This window comes from Musa acuminata, chromosome BXJ1-9 (genome assembly GCF_036884655.1).
Source record: "Musa acuminata AAA Group cultivar baxijiao chromosome BXJ1-9, Cavendish_Baxijiao_AAA, whole genome shotgun sequence".
In the NCBI taxonomy this organism is placed as follows: domain Eukaryota; kingdom Viridiplantae; phylum Streptophyta; class Magnoliopsida; order Zingiberales; family Musaceae; genus Musa; species Musa acuminata.
The window spans coordinates 15,899,075-15,921,522 of NC_088335.1; the positions used below are offsets into that span (position 1 = coordinate 15,899,075).

General features: G+C 37.6%; 2 protein-coding genes across 2 annotated transcripts; both read left to right on the forward strand.

Moving 5' to 3' along the window:
• The first annotated feature begins 6,901 nt into the window (after positions 1 to 6,901).
• On the forward strand, positions 6,902 to 9,010 carry LOC135594087 (probable protein S-acyltransferase 7). Its single transcript, XM_065084508.1, has 4 exons — positions 6,902 to 7,258; positions 7,718 to 7,969; positions 8,045 to 8,278; positions 8,710 to 9,010. The coding sequence occupies exons 1-4, from the start codon at positions 6,902 to 6,904 to the stop codon at positions 8,929 to 8,931; spliced, it is 1,065 nt and encodes a 354-aa protein (XP_064940580.1). The 3' UTR covers positions 8,932 to 9,010.
• A 542-nt stretch (positions 9,011 to 9,552) lies between these two features.
• Positions 9,553 to 22,386, forward strand: LOC103998470 (uncharacterized). The gene is made up of 4 exons (XM_009419952.3): positions 9,553 to 9,837; positions 16,474 to 16,695; positions 21,294 to 21,406; positions 21,748 to 22,386. Exons 1-4 carry the CDS (start codon positions 9,646 to 9,648, stop codon positions 22,115 to 22,117), a joined length of 897 nt encoding a protein of 298 aa, XP_009418227.2. The 5' UTR covers positions 9,553 to 9,645; the 3' UTR covers positions 22,118 to 22,386.
• The last annotated feature ends 62 nt before the right edge of the window (positions 22,387 to 22,448 follow it).

A 22,448-nucleotide genomic window follows, 5' to 3' on the forward strand; every position in this document is an offset into this window, starting at 1 on the left:
TCGTCGTTCACTACACGCCCGAACACTTGCACGCTGCGCTCTCTAATTTTTTGCTCTTACCTTTTGCCCTTTCTCTCTTAATTATTGATTTAGGCTTATGACCCAAATTGTCCAAGCCCACATATGGGCTAGACCCAACAATTCTCCCCCTCCAGCTCATATGGTGGGTTGTACTAAGCCCGCTCTTTGCCTACATGCTTCAAACTTCTCCTTAGGCAAAGACTTTGTCAACATATCTGATTCATTCTCATTAGTATGCACTTTTTCCAATTGTAATTCTTTCATCTCAAGCACATCACGAATCCAGTGATATCTCACATCAATATACTTGGATCTAGAATGGTATGTTGAATTCTTGAAGAGGTGAATGGCGCTCTGACTGTCACAGTAAACAGTATATCCTTCCTATTTCACGCCCAATTCCTATAGAAACTTTTTCATCCATAAAGCTTCCTTGCAAGATTCAGTAATTGCTATGTATTCTGCTTCTATGGTTGATAGAGCAACACACTTCTGTAACTTAGACTGCCAAGAGACTGCTCCTCCTGCAAATGTCATCAAGAATCCCGAAGTTGACTTCCTGGAATCAGTATCACCTGCCATGTCTGCATCTGTGTAACCTTCTGACATAGGTTCATCATTACCAAAACATAAACATAACCTGGAAGTACCTCTTAGATATCTTAATATCTATTTCACTGTTGCCTAATGTTCCTTTCCAGGATTAGAGAGAAATTGGTTGACAACTCCAACTGCATGAGCTATATCTGGCCTAGTACAAACCATAGCATACATCAAACTGCCTACTGCAGATGAGTAAGGCACTCTGGACATTTCTTCTTTTTCGTTCTTACTTGTAGAATATTATTTCGAACTAAGCTTGAAATAACCTGCAAGTGGAGAACAAACTGCTTTGGCTTTACTCATGTTGAATCTTTCAAGAACCTTTTCAATGTAAGTCTCTTGAGATAGCCAAATCTTCCTTTTCTTCCTATCACGAAGAATTTTCATGCTAAGTATTTGTTTCACCGATCCCAAGTCTTTCATGGCAAAAGACTTAGCTCTCTTTTAAGCTTTTCAATTTTTCCAGCATCATGACCAACAATTAGTATATCATCAACATATAGCAGTAAAATAATAAAATCATCATTTGAAAATTTCTTCATAAACACACAATGATTAGATGTGGTTCTATTATAACCTTGGCTCATCATAAAGGAATCAAACTTATTGTACCACTGTCTAGGTGCCTATTTGAGTCCATATAAGCTTTTCCTAAGCTTACACACCAGATTTTCTTTTCCCTTGACTTTGAAACCTTCTGGTTGCTCTATGTAAATTTCTTCTTCTAAGTCACCATGAAGAAATATTATTTTTACATCAAGTTGCTCAACTTCTAAATTCAAGCGGGCAGTTAAACCAAGAATAACTCGGATAGAGGATATTTTCACAACTGGAGAAAATATTTCTTCAAAGTCAATACCTTTCTTCTGACTGAATCCTTTCATAACTAGTCGTGCCTTGTATCTTTGTTGTGAGCTATTGTTTTCAGTCTTCAATTTGTAAACCCACTTATTCTTGAGAGCTTTCTTCTCTTTAGGCAACTTTACAAAGTCATAGGTGTGGTTCTCAAGCAAGGATTTCATCTCTTCTTATATGGCTTTAACCCACTCATTCTTATGCTCATGTAGAATAACTTCTTAGTAAGTTTCTAGCTCTCCCCCGTCAGTAACCATAACATACTCATGTGGAGGATATCTAGTAGATGGTTGTCGCTCTCTTGTGGATCTTGTCAATGGAATCTCAACTGATGGTGGAGGTGCTTATTCAATTGGTTCAGCATCATCAACTGTAGGTGTATCATCACTGGTATTCTCACCACAATCTTCTTGTTCATCTCCCCTATGATCATCATGAACTACAGGTGAAGGAACTAGACCCAAACTCTAAGAAATATAAACGGAGGTTTCTGGCTTCTCAATATTATTACCATCATCAAATAATTGGTCTTTAAGAAACATAACATCTTTGCTTCTAATAATCTTCTTGTTCACTGGATCCCATAATCTGTACCCAAACTCTTCATGAACATATCCCAAGAAGATACATGCTTTTGCTTTACTATCAAGCTTGGACCTCTCATCTTTGAGAATATGAACAAATGCTTTACACCTAAAGACACTTAAGTGATTATAAGATATATCTTTTCCTCTCCATACTCTCTCTGGAACATCACCTTTCAAAGGAATTGATGGAGAAAGATTTATCAGATCAATTGTAGTTCTCATAGCCTCCCCTCAAAATGACTTTGGTAACTTGGCGTGGGAAAGCATACACCTAATCCTTTCTTCAATGGTTATGTTCATCCTTTCTGTCATACCATTCTGTTGAGGAGTTTTAGGAACTGTTTTCTCAAGCCTGATACCATAGAACCTGCAATAATTCTCAAAAGGACCCCTGTACTCGCCACCATTATTTGATCGAATACACTTTAGTTTTCTACCAGTTTCTCTTTCAAGACTAACATGAAACTCCTTGAAAACATCTAGTACCTGATCTTTAAATTTTAAAGCAAAATCTCACACTTTTCTAGAATGGTCATCAATAAAAGTAACAAAATAAAGAGCACCTCCAAGAGTTCTAATTTGCATAGTACAAACGGTTGAATCTCGGATTTTGATGATGAAACCAATCAATATGTGTTTATATTTTAATCTGTATTTTTGAGTGACTCAGGATGCTTCGATCAGGATGAGACAATTAAAGCAGGAAAATCATGTTGTGCTGGAGGAACATGTCGGAAGATTGGACGTCGAGCCGATGGATCGGTCGACGTATCGACAGAAGGCTTCAGGCCGTGGATTCGAGCATCGGGCCAAGAAGGGCGGAGATTGTGCCAAGGATATCGGAGTTGCAGAGTCAATTGATCGATTGGGTAATATGCCACAAGAGAGGACAATGTGCTGAAGAATCGGACGAAGCGTCGAGGGACTAATGACATGCCGGACAACTTGATTAATTGCTTAGGATTAATTGTCTCAATCGAAGTTTTATTTTAAGTGTGCAGGATTAACTACGATAGCTTAAAGACATAAAGCAAGTCTACCAAAGTCAAGTTTGATGGGTGTTCGAGAGTCCGAAGATTCGTCAGAAGTGTTGTCGGAACCAACCGAGAAGAAATCGGGGACTTGCCGAAGTTTTCAGAAGTCTGCCGGAGAGATCGTCGGAGGTTCGTGGAGATCACCGAGAAGGTTTGGCTACTTGCCAAAGACTCACTAAACTCGCCACAAGACCGGGAGCTTGCTGGGAGTTCGCCGGAAAATATTCGAGGGTGTATCGGAAGTCCGCCGAAAGTTCGCCAAAAAGCTCGCCGGAAGGAAACTAGATGTTGCCGATTAAAAACTTGCTTAGGACTATATCTTAATTTCGTAGTTTGTATGTAATTAGAGTTAGGATTAAGGGTTAATCCTATAACCCGGTTAGGGGCCAATTGGGCCCAAGTTCGGACTGGTTTGGGCCAAGTTTGGAGCCCAACCAGTGAGCTGAAATAGTCTAGGCGGTGGCACCGCCAGACTGGGTGGTGGCACCGCCCAGAACCCAAGAATTCCAGCGATGGCACCGCCAGCAAACTGTCGGACTGGGCGGTGGCACCGCCTAGCACCCGAGAGGTCCAGCGGTGGCACCGCCAGACTGGGCGGTGGCACCGCCAGTACATTGTCAGTGTCAGACACTAACAAGCGGTGACACCGCCAACATCGGGAACCCAAGAGAATTCAAAATTTGGAGCCCAAATTTGAATCCTCTTAGGGTCTATAAATAACCCTCAATTCTCAATAGAGAATATAAACTTTGCCACCGTCGGACTGGGCGGTGGCACCACTAGTACATTGTCAGTGTCAGACACTGACAGGCGGTGGCACCGCCGGCATCGGGAACCCAAGAGAATTCAAAATTTAGAGTCCAAATTTGAATTCTCTTGGGGTCTATAAATACCCCTCAATTCTCAGTAGAGAATATAACCTTTGAGAAGTTAGAGATTGAGATAAAGCCTTAGCAAAGTCTTTAGCAAGTCTTGTTTTCAATTGCTTGAGTGTTCATCTCCTTCTTTCTCTTTGAAAATCTGTAAGAGTGTGAACCACTTGTAAAAGGTTGTAAGAGGGGTATTTATCCTTCCCCTTCAATGTGATTTACTAGTGGAAGTTGGGAGCCTCATCGAAGAAGGCTTCGCAAGTGGATGTAGGTCATTTTGACCGAACCATTTTAAATTAGTATGTTCCTTGAATGTGTGAGTGTTTACCTTTCTTAAACCGTTATTTACATAGCAGCAAGCTTTTGGTTTTTATCTTCTCACTTTACTCGAGCTACTTTCACCAAGTCATTCATTGTCGAATCGAAATCTCTACTCATTTACGAAATCATTTTCAAAATTATGAGCTGTAATCCGCTGCACTAATTCATCCCCCCCCCCTCTTAGTGCCGCTCCGATCCTAACAGAAACATCAGTATAAACTAAATCAATAACATCTGATCTTCTAGATGATGGATATGTATGAAATACAACTCTATGTGTTTTTTCAGCTAAGCAAAGATCACAAGATTTAAAAGATGTACCTTGTAACTCTGGTAAGAACGACTTTTTAGCAAGAGTTTGAAGTCCCTTCTCGCTAATATGTCCAAGCCTCTTATGCCAAAGATCTATACTTTCACCTTTTTGAATTGCATTAATCTCTCCTTTGTGTAGCTTAGCTTCCATGACATAAAAAGAGTTAAGTTTCTTTCCTCTTGCCACAATCAGAGAACATTTAATGAGTTTCCATTTGCTTTCACCAAAATAGTGTGCAAAGCCCTCATCATCAAGTCTACTTATAGATATCAAGTTAAAACGAATATCTGGAACATGCCTTACATCTTTGAGTATCAATTTGCTCCAAATATTGGTCTCCAAGCAAATATCTCTAATACCCACAATCTTAGATGTACCACTGTTTCCTATTCTGACATTACCAAAATCACTAGCAGTGTAAGATCTAAAAAAATAACCATGAGAAGTGACATGAAATGAAGCACCAGAGTCAATTACCCAATTATTGTCCTGAGCTACAAGACAAACACAACCTTCATCACAGACAATAGTGATATTACCTTCAGCAGCAACTGTATTGGTCTCTTTATTATTTTTCTTCATTTCATTCTATTCTCGCTTCCAAAACCTACACTTTTTCTTCATGTGACCTAGTCTGTTATAGTGAAAACATTTGATATCTCTTCTAGACTTTGATCTTTCTCTATATCCATGTGGGTTTCTGCTATGACTTCTTCCACGTCTTTCTTGTTTTTTAGTAACAAATGCACCAGAAGAAGATTCACCCTGTTTTTTCCTTTTGGCATCTTCATTTAGCAAATTGTCTTTAACCATATCTATAGTTAGAGTTCCTTGTGGCGTGGAATTGCAAATAGTCACCACATACGTTTCCCAACTTTCTGGTAAAGAGTTGAGAAGTAATAATCCTTGCATCTCATCATCTATATTCATTTTCACAGTAACCAACTTATTTGCAAGTCTCTGAAATAGGCTTATGTGCTCAATAATATTACCACCATCTTTATACTTCAAATTTACAAGTCTTCTGAGTAGAGAAATTCTATTTCTTATTATCTTTTTCGTAAAGAGATTTTCTAACCTTTGTCAAACAACATCAACTCTGGTTTTTTACAATTTAATCATACCATTTTACTGCTCCATTTCAATCATACAAGAAAAACTAGCACCAAACAACCTATTGCTTTGATACCACTTGTTGGGAAAAAAACCTATTGATGCGGAATAATTCTTTTTCCTCTTTGTGTATCAAAATTGGTTCTTCATCAAAATACCAACTTGATATCAAAATGTAAATATCAACCAGCACAGCATAAACAATAGAGCAATTAATCAATCACACAGTGAGACCAAATATTTTAACGTGGAAAACCCAATGTGGGAAAAACCACGAGACCGTAGTCCACCTCAAACTTCCACTATCAATAATAATGATAACAGGTTTACAGTAAATCTTCTCTAGAATAACTAGAGGATCATAATAACATCAAGAACATAGATCTTGGCTCTAGCATATCATCATAGAATGGATCTCCTCGAAAGATAATTCTAGGTCTCACAAAATGAGTATAGTAGGAAAGTACCTTAGAGAGGGTAAACTGTAGATCAACACCATTAGGATTGTAGAATTTACTGTAAGAATTCTCCACATAAAATTTAGGCTAAAACTGACAACGTTTGGCCAACGATCGTTAAGCAGAAAACTCAGAAACCTAAACTTTCTCTCTTCTTTTTTTCTCTTTCTTTTACGTCCGAACGCTTGCACGCTGCGCTCTCTAATTTGCTACCCTGGGCTTATAGCCCAAATTATCCCAGCCGACCCAACACTAAATAGGTCTTGCACACAACTTAACAATTTGGACTTTTATTTTCTATTTTGTGACATCTCATGTTAACTTTCACTAGTTTAACTATGGCTCATTCATTTATAAAATTTCCAATAAAATTGTGCTCCATGTCATTTAAATTGCTTAAGTTTAATTGATCATTTCTGGGCAAATGGAATTTATACACGATGATTCTTCTTATGCCAACACTTCATTCTTTATATATATATATATATATATATATATATATATATATATATATATATATATATAGTGAGAAACAGCCTTAGAGCCTTAGATCTCACATCAAGCGGTCTGGAGTGATTGTATTTTCGTCTTTCAGTTTTGCATTGCGGTTTGGATAAAAAAGCAGTTGCTATGTGCGTCGACGACGGTTGGGATCAACTTTCCTCCACGCACAAAAACAATAAGGATTACAGGAAGAAGAGAGAACAACCAATGTCAAGCTAAAAGGATGAACCCCTTGACACCACCAATCGAAGAAGAACAAGAAGTTGCGAAAGAGTTGGACTCTTCCTGCAACCATCATCAGCAGTCCATCAATGCCAGCAGCCATGAAGAGTCTTCTTCTTCTTCTTCTTCTTCGTTTAGAGGAAACAAACATGCACTTCGTGTTGTTGGAATTGGTGCCGGAAGTTCCAGTCGTCCACCAAATGAGTTCACCAGAGACGCCACTGGCCGCAGTGACAGAAGTAGATTTGCTAACTGGTTGACCAATACAATTCCGCTGCCTCACTGCTGCTGTCCCTTCTTCGGGGTGCAGCCATTTGGCCCTCGCACCAGACTTTATCAGGTCTGGCAAGGGAAAAACGTAAGTAGTCTTCTTACGGTTCTTCCGATGTGATATGAATTAGTCGTTTCAGAATGATTTTACCATTCTTTTCTTCAAACTTTGAGTGCTTTTTGGCCATAAGAAACTACATACAGTCCCCAATATAAAAGTAGTAACTAGTTTCACACAGGAGCATCCTGCCCTTATTAGGAAGCAACTAGGGTTCGTCTGCTGCTAACACCGTTGCCGGCGTGTGTCATATCAATGCAGGTATTTTTGTTCGGGGGACATATGGTGTGTGGCCCAGATCCACGAGGTCTCACCTTGACGACAGTGACCATTGTTCTTTCAGATTGGATTTTCTGTGCCTACATAGACGACACTTCACGCTTTGGCTTCAGAGCTACAGCGTCCATGGTTTTAACAGCAGTTGTTAGTATTCACACCTCATTTTGGGCAAAAGACTAGGAATACCGTTTGACTTGTTGAATGCTCTAGCAGGTGATTGTTAATCTGATCTTGGCCAGCACTCGAGACCCAGGAATCATTCCAAGGAATCAAGTCTCAAATGCAACTGACATCATCTCCAGAAGTAGGAGGGTCAGCGTTGAAGGTGTCTCGGTGAAGATTAAATATTGTAAGATATGTAAGATATACCGTCCACCAAGAAGCTGTCACTGTGTTGTCTGTGACAACTGCGTCGATAGATTCGATCACCACTGCCCTTGGATTGGCCAATGCATCGGATTGGTAAGATAACATGATGTGATCATGCATGCATGCACGCACTCGGATGGTATTAATGGCTATTTCTTCTGGTTGCAGCGAAACTCTCGGTATTACTTGATGTTCATATTATCAGCGTTGGTCTTCTTCAGCTACATATTTGCCTTCTCATGGTTGAGGATTAGGAGAAACTGGTCGAAGACTCGCTCGGGCTTGTTTCGGATGCTTGGGGATGCACCTGAAACCTTTCTCTTAGCACTGTTTAGCTTTATGGCGATCTGGTTGCTCGGAGGGTTCTTCATTTTTCATGCCTATCTTATTGCACACAATCAGGTGTGGTTTCTATCATTTTTTTTATTCAAATTATAAACATAAAAATCATAATATATTATTATTAGATAAAAATTTTAATGTTAGAAATTATAGTCGGATAATGACAGATTAAATTTATGATGCATATATTTTTAATAATAATAAATCATCCGATCCGAAAACTATAATGATATCTTTTCTTTTTATCTGAATTGCTATGAGAAAAAATTAGGAATCTCGCTTTATCAATCAGAGATCATGTCCTTTATATTGAGAGTATGGTTTAGTATGAGAGTCTCTCCATCAATTCATCTCCTAAAAATCTTATAATAATTATAATTTTTTTTGATAACTTTAAATAAAATTTAATTATATCCATATTTTTTTTTCTTAATTGCAGTTTTCATTTAATTATCTATCGTACTTTTTCATCCATCTCATGGAAATTACAGACAGCTCGTGAGAATTTTAAGCAATCATATGCCAAGACTCCTAATCCTTACGATAAAGGGATACTGAGGAACATCAAGGAAGCTTTGTTCACAAGATTGCCACCATCCAAAGTCAATTTTCGAGCGCTCGTTGAGCCTGACTGGTGTTCCATCGCAAGAATGCTTGCGAGTTCTCCTAGCAGAGGAGACGAACCAACAGTTGCAGTGCAGCATGTTCCTTGAGCAGAAAAAGGATCACCGGACAAGAACATGTGGATGATGGACTGACCGAGTGACATCTCTCGTTATCCATTAGCATCTACTTGATGCTGAAACGATCTTTCCTATAGCTTGTTGCAATCTGTGAGAGTTTGCAAGATGTTAATTTTCTTTTCTAAATTTGGAATGATGATATTTTGAAGCCACTCTGCATTAATTAAAGTTTTGGGTGTTGTTTATTGTTAAGATTGCTAGACTATGTCTTGTAGTATATTTTATTCTCAACAGTTTTGCGTGTTGTTGCTCTTGGCATTGCTATACTATGAATTTCTAAGCATAATTTACTTTAATTGAAGTTACTACTACAAATAATAATTCAAAATTAAATCCAACAGAATAATTATTCTATTAATTTGATAGATGGTGAACCACTGACTCTAAAGTACACCAAATGAAATTTAAATATAAGCCCTAAAAATTTCCAATAATAATATATTGGGTAATTTGGGAATGTCAAATTATGACCAGATTATTTTAGCATATTATCAAGAGAAAATAAATTAAAAACAATTTAGCCAGGAACAAAGACAGACGTCTTTTGTCGTTCTGATTAAATAAGCCCAAAGTAGAGAATTGAACGGCCGTAACGAATATTGGAGTCCAAGGAGTCTTTTGCAAATATCACGGAGGTGCATTTAACCAGGACCATTGACGCCAGCGGTTTGGGGGAGGGAAGGCATGGCGACCGCAGCGGTGGAGGTGATCGGTGTGGTGGGCGGCGGTCAGATGGGATCGGGGATAGCCCAGCTCGCGGCTGTCGCGGGGTTCGACGTCTGGCTCCACGATACCGAACCCTCCGCCCTCCAGCGGGCGCAGAAATCAATCGTCGATTCCATCCGGCACCTCGTCTCCAAGGGTCAGATCTCCCAGGTGATCGTCCGGCCTCATCTCCTTCGCTATCCTTTCGGATTGCTTCCGACACCTTTTTTAGTATCGAATATGTGATGGAATTTTGTTTTATTCATATTAACTTTCTTAGAATAATTTCGAATCGGTCCAGATTTTACGTAAGTTTAAAACAATGAAATCTTGGACTGATGATCGACTGAAGTGATTGAATAGGTGGAATATTTTACTCTTATTCGAGGGTAAGATTGCTCTCCAGCTTCAAGGCTCCATGATTTGGTTTCTTTTGTACAACGAGAACCTAGATTTATGTGATGAACCAAATCAAGCTACATGTAGGATTCTTGTACCTCTGTCTATTTCGTACATGGACAACACGGTGCTGTCTAACATCGTTTGGAAAACGATTAATTTTCATCTTTTTGACTGTGTTATGATCAAAGTTTGCAATTTCGCATAACGGCAGTCCATTCCGAAGTACTGAGTGTTGGTACATTGGTACGTACAGTTTAAAAAAATCTTAAAAACTGAAAAATATGAATATCGGGCTTTTACTGTATTGTACCAAAGCATGTTGGGTGGTTTAGGCCTGTACCAAGCATACTGTCCGGTTTACCCTGGTTCAATAGATTGTTGGACCAAATAATACCACATACCATAGTGTATCGACCAGTTTTGCTAACCTTGGTTATGACTTAAACTAGGGGAAGCACCAACATTCACATAAAATATGAGTCAAAAAAGCCAAAGGCTTATAAGGAAGTGTCTACCTCTTTCTACTTGAGGTGCTCTTTTCAAGTGGGCCAAAACGTGAATATAGTCCTATTTTTTAATAATAGGTTTGCAATTCTGATTTATTTTTGCCGATGATTTCCTTTTCAACCAATATAAGCTCGATTGCTATGATCAAGATGGTCAAACTATTTGTCAAATCAATGAAGTATGGTGACGTAGGACAAGTTCATAGCTTAGGTAGGAATTTTTTTTGATAGAAGAATGAAGGGGAAAAAAGAAGATAATAATTGAAAGCTGATAGAATAGGAAATTGGATAACTGATAAGACCCTAAAGTCTTATCGTAGGCTCTGATACCAAACGATAAAACCCTAAAGTCTTATTGTGGAAGAAAGGGGAGAAATGAGGATGATAATGATCGCTTCGAGGGGATCGGCCCTCCTTGATCGCTTCGAGGGGATCGGCCCTCCTTGATCACTTCGAGGGGATCGGCCTCCTAGGGTTTGTCCAAAGACAGAATAATATTTTTCATAGATTACCGAAAAGAAGTAGTTACATCCCTATTTATAGAGTTTTACCCAGAGTCCATCAGGACTTGAACTCTAATAATAAATAAATATTAAATAAATCTCTACTTGACTCTAACTGAACCAAATCGACTCAATAAACAACTGGATTAAACAAACTCAATAAACATTATTCAAAAGCTCAGAAAAAGGGTCCTAACAGTTCCTCCCTCTTCAAATCAGCCTTGTCCTCAAGACTGAGCAGCATCAATCTCGGGGAGCTTCTCTTTCAGCACTTTAGCCATAGACTATCTACAACGCATCACAACCTGTTGATCAAGTAAGTATGGTCTCCACTTTTTGAGAGTGTAAGCAACAGGTCGATCTTTCAGTGTAGTAATCGTTGCATGAAACTTCTGGCCCTGTATAATCAATTTTATCTTTGAACCTTTGCTATCACAAGTGAAAATCCGTCCATCAATGATCTTTACTTCGAATATGTCATAGTCTTCAATGTGGTGGGCCAATCGGTCAACAGTCTTACTGTCCATAGAATTGTTAGTGCTACTAGTATCAATCAAAACTATAATAGGCTAATGCTCTAGAGTTCCGGCAACTTTCATAGTTTGCGGGTTAGAGTAATCGGCTAATATATGCATTGTATGTACGGTAGGTTCAACGTCTTCATTAGAATTTATACCTTCATGATCGGAGTCCAACTCTTCTGCTTTTGGTTCCTCTCCAATTGGCTCAATCAACATATGCTGCCCTTGTTTACATTGGTGCTCCATACTCCACTTTTCATGATAGTACAAACCCTTTGCTGAATTTTTCTTGAGTTCTTCTTGGGTTAGTCCTCGGGTGTCAAGGCTTTGGTTGGGAATAGATATGGTGGGTGGCATATTGATCATCTGGTGGTTGTCACTTCTGTTTCCATGATTTTCCCTGTTGATTTTTTTCTCATGTAGATGTGCGAATGAGATCGCAGCTATCATAGTGCGGGGTTGACGAGCCTTTAACTGCACACCGAATCTCTGGAATAAGACCTTTAATAAATGTATCCAGAAGTTATCGTTCCGACCAATCTGTAGCTTGATTTGATAAGCTTTCAAACCTACTCTGATATTCCAACACTGTAGAAGTCTGACAAATTTTTGAGAGCTGTCCATCCACCTTCATGTCTGAGTAGATTGTATCACAATCTTGGGGCCCTTTTCTGGTATTTCCAGATCTATGCAATGTAGAACTTGAGCTCCCACCTTGTTGAAATTTACTAAGGCTCCCCAGTAAATCCTTTTTGAAATCATTAAGTAATTCTTGTAACCGATTTTCAATTCTAATTTCCAATGCTTCCATTTGTGCTTTCACTGAGTTATCGGTGGCCATTTCATAAGACTGCAAATCTGTAATCTCAACTCCTATTTTTGGTGTTGGTCAAGGGCATCAATCACTGCCCTATTCGGTGCTGCTGTTGTGATGCAATTGGTGGCAACACTATGGGAATGAAGGGTTGCTGCGAGGATGCGAGGATGTAGCTGTGGTCGCCGCGTGGGAGGCAGCGATGCTTGTTGCGGTCGCTGCGTAGAGGGATCATTGTTGCTGAGGGCTTGGAGGTAGCGATGGTGGTGCGGCTGGGGCAGCACCGCCAAGGGCTCACCGTTGCGATGGCTGTGACGGCGCGGATGGAAGGCAGCGTTGCTCTATTTCTATTACACTGCGGAAGGAGGCGCTGGTGAGAGGCAATGATGCTTGTTGCAGTCGCTGCGTGGAGGGATCGCTGCTGCTGAGGGCTGGGAGGCAGTGATGGTGATGTGGTTGGGGGCAGCGCCGGCAAGCACTCGTCGCAGGGGTGGCTGCGGCTTCTTCTTCCTCTTGTGTTTTTCTTTTCTTTTTTCTTTCGTTTCTTTTTTTTTTTTGATAGCTTCGTTGCAGCGAGAACGCCAAGGATCGCTGCTCTGATACCAAATGATAAGACCCTAAAGGTCTTATCGTCGCTCTGATACCAAATGATAAGACCCTAAAGGTCTTATCGTCGCTCTGATACCAAATGATAAGACCCTAAAGTCTTATCGTAGGCTCTGATACCAAATGATACCAAATGATAAGACCCTAAAGTCTTATCGTGGAAGAAAGGGAAGAAATGAGGATGATAATGATCGCTTCGAGGGGATCAGCCTCCTTGATCGCTTCGAGGGGATCGGCCCTCCTTGATCGCTTCGAGGGGATCGGCCTCCTAGGGTTTGTCCAAAGACAGAATAATATTTTTCATAGATTACCGAAAAGAAGTAGTTACATCCCTATTTATAGAGTTCCACCCAGAGTCCATCAGGACTTGAACTCTAATTATAAATAAATATTAAATAAATCTCTACTTGACTCTAACTGAACCAAACCGACTCAATAAACAACTGGACTAAACAAACTCAATAAACATTATTCAAAAGCTCAGAAAAAGAGTCCTAACAATAACTATCAGTCTCGCTCTTAAAGAGTGAACTTCCAAGATGAAGGCCTCACATGCATGTCTCACACATGGATGATGCATACCATCGGATATATAATTATGATCTTACACCATTCACATATTATGTAACAAAATGACATAATTTCCTATTTCGTTATTTGATTATTTGAATTGCAATCTTTTTGTCTTTATATAGATTCAATTAAGAGAATAAAAATAAAAATGTAAAAATAAGGAAAAAATATAATTGCATCAAATCAAATATATGATCTCTTCTTTCTTTCCAAGTTATTGATATTACTTACTTGATTTGGAAAACATTCTTTCCTTCAGATTGTATTCTTGATTGAATGACTTTAATATTAATAGAAGTGAATCTTTAAAATCTCCGATTAAGATTTTTATAATATTTAATCATAATCATAATTTGATCTCAATGGTGGCAAAAGATCCATGCAACCAACCCCAAATAGTTGAGACTTACAGATTTGTTATTGTTTTTGTAATCATAATCATAATTTGATTTTTATATTTTTTCACATATGTTTCTTTTTTTCTTTGTTCCTTAAGTAAAATGGAAAACTAGGTTAGAATTATTCTAAATGTTGTCATGTGATAACTTACATATGAGAAATAAGCCTTAAACTAATTAAATTTATTCAAATAAGAGATAAACTAAATATATTTCGCTTCATGTGGGATATACAAGTCATGGACATTAAATCCTTATCATAAGGTCTAGCATCTCTTTGGAGCATTAGACTTAGGTTCATCATCTAAGCCTCTAACAAGTTCATCCTTATTTAAATGTCATGAATTGAGGTTATTCTATTCTTCATTTTACAGATTATTTCATCATACTTTCGATCAATGTGATCACCAATCAGGCTAAGATGTTGTTAGGGTCTCCAGGCATGTAATTCTTTATTGTATTGCTTGCTTATTATCTTGAACTGAGTAACGTGGATGTGGGTATCCTATCATGGTATAGATTCAGGGTGGGTGGCAGGGACAGGGTGACCATTTAGCTCGATTCTTATAGTTGATACATAGGGTAAAGGGTTAGTTGTTTTGCTACTTATGATCATGGTATGCATTTATTCACTTATTTGGACAGGCTACTAAGGTAAGATGTTCTAATTTTGCTAAGTTGTAGCTATGCATTTTAATTTTCATATAAAAAATGGTGGCAAATAACTATAAGGCCTGTAATTGATGATAGCACTTAAATGGTTATTTTAATATTCTTAAGAATGTAACCCTGATTTGACAATCTAGAATATGCTATACATACACACATACATACATAAATATATATATAATGTATTTATAAAGGCTTATATATATGTATGTATATATATATATATATATATATATATATATATATATATATATATATATATATATATATATATATATATACACATATTCAGATGCCTGCTTTTGGCAATCTGGATTAGACATCGCCATTACCTGAGATGCAAAAGTAATGCAAACTTGAATGACAAATCAAGCATATAGTTCTAGAGGGGTAAAACATGATCTTTGACATAACAAGTAATGTGTTATTAATGTTTTCAATACTTCTCATCATTGATCAAAATGTATGAGTGTTTTCTTTCTCATACTATTATACAAAGATGCAAAAGTAATATTGGAATGCAAGAACCAGTTTCCAATTCCAGATAGCTACAATGATAGTATAACTATGTATGACCTTTAACATCATAGGGTGATTTCGTTTCCTTTTGACTTATGAAATAGAAGTTATTTTCCATCATTAATTAGAATGTCTGGATTATCTATTCTTTTCACTACTTCTTGGTCCATTTTTAGTTTCATGATATTTTGTATGGATAAACGATAAGGATCACTCATGATCTAATTTTATTACTAATCATAAAACTACATGTTATTTTGTGTTATGCTTGTCATATGTAAAAGAGTAATTAAGTTTTTATTGACATAACCTCTATGTGCTGTAAATCATGGCCTAGACTGGATCGATTTAAGGAGGCGCAGTGGTCCATTAATATTATTCGGGCCAAAAACATATTGATGATGCTGCATTTTGGTTCATACTTGGTTTAAAGCATATTTTTCTATAATGCTAAGGTTCAACCAAACCTAAACCAGCATACTGTTATTTATAAACAAGATTAAGCAAAAAAAATTCTGAACCCTTTAAGTTGACTCAAGGTAACATTTTAACCTGATTCAACCATACCAACTAGCTATACTCGTGTTCGCCATCCAATGCTTAGGCTCATATGAGTTAGTAGATTGTCATGCATGATGACTCAGCAGCTTTACTAAGGTGCAAAAACAATAACTAAAATTTGAAAACAATAGTTTCCCAACCATTTGATCAATAATATCTAGATATGATAATAATATCATATCTAGATATTATTGCTTAAGCGGCCAGAGTGAAGCATATTTCGGCAGAGTGAAGACTTTCATGTTGCCATTGTAAATCTAACTGTCCAAAGAAAAGAATACTATTTAACATTAGGTAAAAAATAGATATTTTCCATCAGTAAGTCCTATCTCAAGATACGCTTTCAGATGGTTGTTTATAAAAGGAATTTTTTTTAGAAGTGCTCAGCTCTAGTATTTGTAATTCGGATAGCAATGCATGGAATAAATATGAAAATAGTGTCAGGGGTGCTTATTTGAGCTGGAAATAAATGGTAACAACTTTCTGAAGGATATTTCTGTTTTGCGGATAGGAATGATGGATTTGAGTGAAAGATTCTAAATAATATGATTAGTAGAAGTTTTAGAAACAAATTTTCTTTTATATACAGAGCCAGCTTGATTAGTTCATATTCTGAAGGTATGTTATAACTGATTTTCTGAAGAATTATTGTTTTATGAACCTTTCTTTGATTCCTTTATTGTGCATATCTTGAAATATCATTCTTATGGCTTGTTTTTTTGGTCTAATTTGCAGTTTGCAGGCACTAGTTCATTAAACCGTTTAAGATACACCTCCAATTTAGAAGATTTACGAACCTCAGATGTAGTAATTGAAGCCATTGTGGAGTCTGAAGTCGTAAAGAAGAAATTATTTTCGGAACTTGACAAGATTGTGAAAGAGTCTACAATTTTGGCATCTAATACTAGTTCCATATCAATTACTCGCCTTGCTTCTTCAACTAGTCGTCCATCCAAGGTTCTTGCTAATGCTTACCTACTTCAACGACAAATAGGCTGATGTAGACTCTAATTTCTACAAGAAACAACTTTAATCTTTTTTTATTGTCTAATATGCTTCTCATAAAATAGAAAAAATAAAATATTTAAGCAACTAAAGGTACCTACAAAATTCTGCTAACAGACAATTTATTTATTATTATTTTTAGCATGTGTTAGTATACATAATGTATTTAGAAATTTGTTTTTTAGCTTCACTATAAAAAAGAAGTTTTGTCTTGTATTTACTTAAATTAGATATAATACCATTGGTTTAAATAGGCACCCGGGAGCTTGCCTAGGCGCTCGGGCGAGGTGAGGCGCGGCTCGAGCCCCTCATGGGTGGACCAAACGACGCACTTTAATGAGGCGTTGCTTGGGCGCTTGCCTGAACCTAGGTGCTGAGCACCTTGGGTGAGCGCCTGGTTCAAATAAACCAATCGAACCAGACTTTTAAGTCTAGTTCGGTTTAGCAGTGGTTAGTTGGTTCGATTGAACCAACTAACTAGTTTCTTACCTGCAAAAGCCACCCTCGCAAGCCCGCGCGACCTCGAGCCATCAACCCTAGCACTGCTTCTACCTCCGCCATCGATGCTTTCTGTCATTGCCTTCGCTCCAAACGACGCACTTTAATGAGGCGTTGCTTGGGCGCTTGCCTGAACCTAGGTGCTGAGCACCTTGGGTATGCGCCTGGTTCAAATAAACCAATCGAACCAGACTTTTAAGTCTAGTTCGGTTTAGTAGTGGTTAGTTGGTTCGATTGAACCAACTAACTAGTTTCTTACCTGCAAAAGCCACCCTCGCAAGCCCGCGCGACCTCGAGCCATCAACCCTAGCACTGCTTCTATCTCCGCCATCGATGCTTTCTGTCATTGCCTTCGCTGCAAACGCAGCGGACCGAGGCTTCCTCTGTTGCCGACGGACGGGTCCGATGGCCTAGTAAGAGCCTGTAGCTTCCTTCCGCCGTCGCTCTGTGTGCAGTTCCTTCCACCATCAAGGGAGAGGACCGTAGGTTCCTCCGCCACCGACGAACACCTTTGAAGCTTCCTCCGCCCACGACATCGTTGTTTGTAGCTTCCATTGCTACCGCTGCTACTATCCGCAGCTTTCGCAACTATCGTTTGCAGCTTCCTCTGCTGTCGCGATTGTCATCCACAGCTTCCTCCACCACTACTGTTGTCGTCTGTGCCTTCCTTCATCATCGTTGCCTTCTCCTTCTCCACTTTCCATTGTCAGTGACACTTTTCTCCCTCTCTGCTATTGTTAATAGTTCTTTTCTCCTCCTCTAACTACTGTTAACGGTAAATAATATACTATTAACAGTAGATTGTTAACTACTGTACAAAACAATCTTTATTTACTAGATTGATAATATACTATTTAGATTGTAACACTACTAATCATTGTTTATTTAAAATTATTATTAGGGTTTCAGGATAAATAGCTAGTGTATAAAGCAATTCAATAGATTCATTTTAATTTAATATTATATTTTTTATTTATATAATCATATTTATCAATTATATCATATATTTTTTAATATTTTAGAGCGTCTCACTTTGCTTGGGCGAACACCTAGTGCCTTGGGCATTTTGGGACCTTGGCGTCTTTTGGTGCCTAGTGCTTTTTAAATCACTATATAACACAAGATTCAACTTAATGCCTTGTAAGAATAGGACCATGAATCAATAATTGAACCCTTTGATTTTGATATGTTGTTAATAGCAACATAATACTCCGACTTAGTCTCACATTGGAAGTGAGAGATGATTTAAATGGATTTATAAGGGCTAGATAGATCTACCACAATTAACTTGTGCTAAAGCATTTTAGATCAGTGTTACAAACTCAACAAGTTGACGAGTTGATTATTATATCAGATCGAGTCTTGACAAATGATATTAGAGCTGACACTCAAAGTTGATTATCCTAATATTGGACATGGTGCCACATTCTTACGTGGTTCTGCCCAAGGCGTTGACACCCAAACAACACCTATGTGCAAGGGTCCTTGTGTAGTCCATTAAGGATGTGAACATAGAAGATGAGGAAATATTAGAAAGGTGAATGTGTGAGTAATTTACTGCCCATCACACAAAAAATGGAAGAAAATTTGGAACATAAGCAACACAAAGCAAGTAGTTTTTATTAAGTACAAAAGACTCATAAGTGGCTGAATGCGTGTGTGGATGATTAATCACACACAAAGGGCTTTTAAAGGTTGGTACATGCCTAATATTCACCTGACAATTTCATCGAACAGAAGACGAGTATGCTAAAGACACTGCATCACTCCTCAGACATATAACCAAAGTTTCATTTGACCTGTTGTCACCCAGAGGGGATTCTAGGATGCTAAGACAACTTATGTTTCTTGTCGCAAGGTCATCGGTCAAAAGTCAACCAATGATACATGAAAACAGAAATGTTTTGACTATTTTTCCCTTTGACCAATGTTGCATAACAAAGAATGTTTCCTAATTTTATGAGATGGAAACAAGAAAGAAAAACACTACCACGAGGCTAATAGTACTACTTCATGCCCCGAACAAGTTTCTTATGATAAAACATACTAAAACACCAAAACGTAATAGAAAACAATATTGAAAAGGGTCACCGATATGCATTACACACATTGATTTCATTGCTTCATAACATTCCCCTCACTTATTCCTTCGACCGCCTTTGTGAATGGTGTAACTCGATCATCTTCCGGTGCAACCTACTTCTACCATTGAGATGCCGACCTTGATCCATGCACTTTGTTGTAATTCGCCACTAAGTTGGTTCAACTTAGGAAGCTGGTTAAGTTAGGACACTTCATATTGATTCCTTCGAATCGGTTACTCGACAAGGTTCATCCTTGGTGCCATCTATCCAGTAGCTTTAATGTTGGACACGATCATTTAGTGAGTTGTTGGATGCCTATAATATGTGGACCAATAAAGTAGTTTTTAGGAATCTTTGCAGTGAAGAAAAAAAGAATATATATATGTATGTATATATATATACATACATATGTATATATACATACATACATATGTATATGTGTATATATACATATATATATATAGATATATATAGATATATATATGTATGTATATTTTTACGTGTATATATATATATATATATATATATATATATATGTTTGTTCTAGAAGCTGATGCTGAATTGGGCTTTACTTTTCCATCAAAGAAATTAACTGTTCCAAGATTAGCAGATGATCGCTCTGGGTAACGCTATACTTGATAGTACATCTCAAGGATAAATTCTTCCAAGAAAACAAATAATGCAGGAGACCATGCTATTTATTAACTAGAAACAGTATGGTTGTTGGTTTTCAGTGACAGGATTTATTATATTTGTTCCCTTTAATCATTAAATTACTCAAGTGGATAATTAATTATGTCGATGACCCTTTAATGTCTTTAATCTTGATTAGGTACTTCTTGATGTTATCATGCAATTCAAAGTGAATAAGAAACATTACTTGGGAAATATATTACTTGAAGATCAGTATCTTGGAGATATCCATAGTGGAAAAAAGGAACTTGGTTGGCTGCGAGAAAGGGGGTTAGGCTTCACATAGAGCCTTATATGGGAGGTACTAAATGGAAAAAAAAGTGAAGAAATATAGAGAGATGAAATAGAACAGACAAAAGAAGGGAATGAGAAGGCTGCCAAAATCAGCTGGTGTGAAAAGCCAGACTATGTTCTAGTTTAGAGAAAATATGAATCTATATAAAATAAAAATAGTTCTGATCATATTGCTCAACACTATTTTCTTTTAAGGCTGCTTCATTTTTTGTAGATGTTCCAACTGTTTGATGCTCTCTCATGGAAGAATTTTGGTTCTTTTCCTAGAGCTAGATAGATAGCAGAAAAATGATATAAAACATGGAAAATGTAAAAATACCATAATTCTCACTGCTGCTTCTGTAAATATGCTAGTTTAGAGAAAATATGAATCTATATAAAATAAAAATAGTTCTGGTCTTTTTGCTCAACACTATTTTCTTTTAAGGCTGCTTCATTTTTTGTAGATGTTCCAACTGTTTGATGCTCTCGCATGGAAGACTTTTGGTTCTTTTCCTAGAGCTAGATAGATAGCAGAAAAATGATATAAAAAATGGAAAATGTAAAAATACCTTAATTCTCACTGCTGCTTCTGTAAAATGCTAGTTTAGAGAAAATATGAATCTATATAAAATAAAAATAGTTCTGATCTTTTTGCTCAACACTATTTTCTTGTAAGGCTGCTTCATTTTTTGTAGATGTTCCAGCTGTTTGATGCTCTCTCATGGAAGAATTTTGGTTCTTTTCCTAGTGCCAGATAGATGGCAGAAAAATGATATAAAAATGGAAAATGTAAAAATACCTTAATTCTCACTGCTGCTTCTGTATATCTTTTTATACAGCCACCCTATCTCATTTGAATGTTGGGGATAAGTTTTAACATTACAAATTTTTGCTCATCTTCAAATTATTTTTCTATTCATCAATCATTTTATGGAATACTTAAGCAAGTGCCTTAAGAATAAATTTTTTTTATAAAATCAATTTCTGTTCATATTGCAGGTGGTAGGTATGCACTTCATGAATCCCCCTCCAATTATGAAACTGGTTGAGATTGTCAGAGGAGCTGACACTTCAGATGAGGTCTTCATGACAATAAAAACCTTGGCAGAAAGGTAAGGTTCAGATGGTTCCTAACCCAAGTGCATGAGTCAATGTATTTCCTTGATCTCAATTATAATTATGTGGCTTACTCAACTCAAGCTTATTGGTTCTTTGGATCTATATTGGCTAATATTTGTCTATGAAATGAGAGGAAACCCCACAATTCACGAGAATATTGTTTTGAGGAACGATGAATATTTTTAGAAACACCAATATTCCTGTTTTAGTAACTGTTAAGTTGATACAAAAGATTTCTTGAGGTTCTGTTTAGTGTTTGCTATCATTTAAGCACTATTTATTGTTTGCATGCCTATTCAGCTTCGCCATGAATTGACGTCTCATTTTGTGACAGGCTTGGGAAGACTGTCATATGCTCCCAAGATTTCCCTGGCTTCATAGTGAACCGGATCCTGATGCCCATGATTAACGAGGCATTTTACGCTCTATACACTGGTGTTGCGACAAAAGAAGACATTGATACTGGGATGAAACTGGGTACTAACCATCCGATGGGTCCTCTACAACTTGCAGATTTCATCGGTTTGGATGTCTGCCTTTCGATACTGAAGGTGCTTTATGAAGGACTCGGAGACAGTAAATACAGCCCCTGCCCGCTCCTTGTTCAGTATGTTGATGCTGGTCGCCTTGGAAGAAAGCGTGGAACTGGTGTCTACAACTACCAAAACAAAACTCCAGCAGGCCATCCCTTATCTGCATTGTGAGTTGCTCAACAGAATTGAGGATGTCGTCTGAGAAGACATAATGTGAAGTTGTAGGAAATCCTGGAGCACAAGTAGTATTCCTCTGTGGTTGTTGGTGGATGTAAGTGATAATGATGTTAATGGCCTAGTGGTCTCCTTGTCTATCCTCGATGGATTGCCAACTCTGTAATGTACTTCAATAATTGCCCTCTAAGGGATCGAAAGTCTAGTTTAAAATATATATGACAATTGTAAAATTATCTGTCATATGCATCATGATCTTTTGTGCCCCTGCGGCTGTGCTCCATCTGAATCAACGATAGTTAATTTGGTCCTCCATATATATATATAT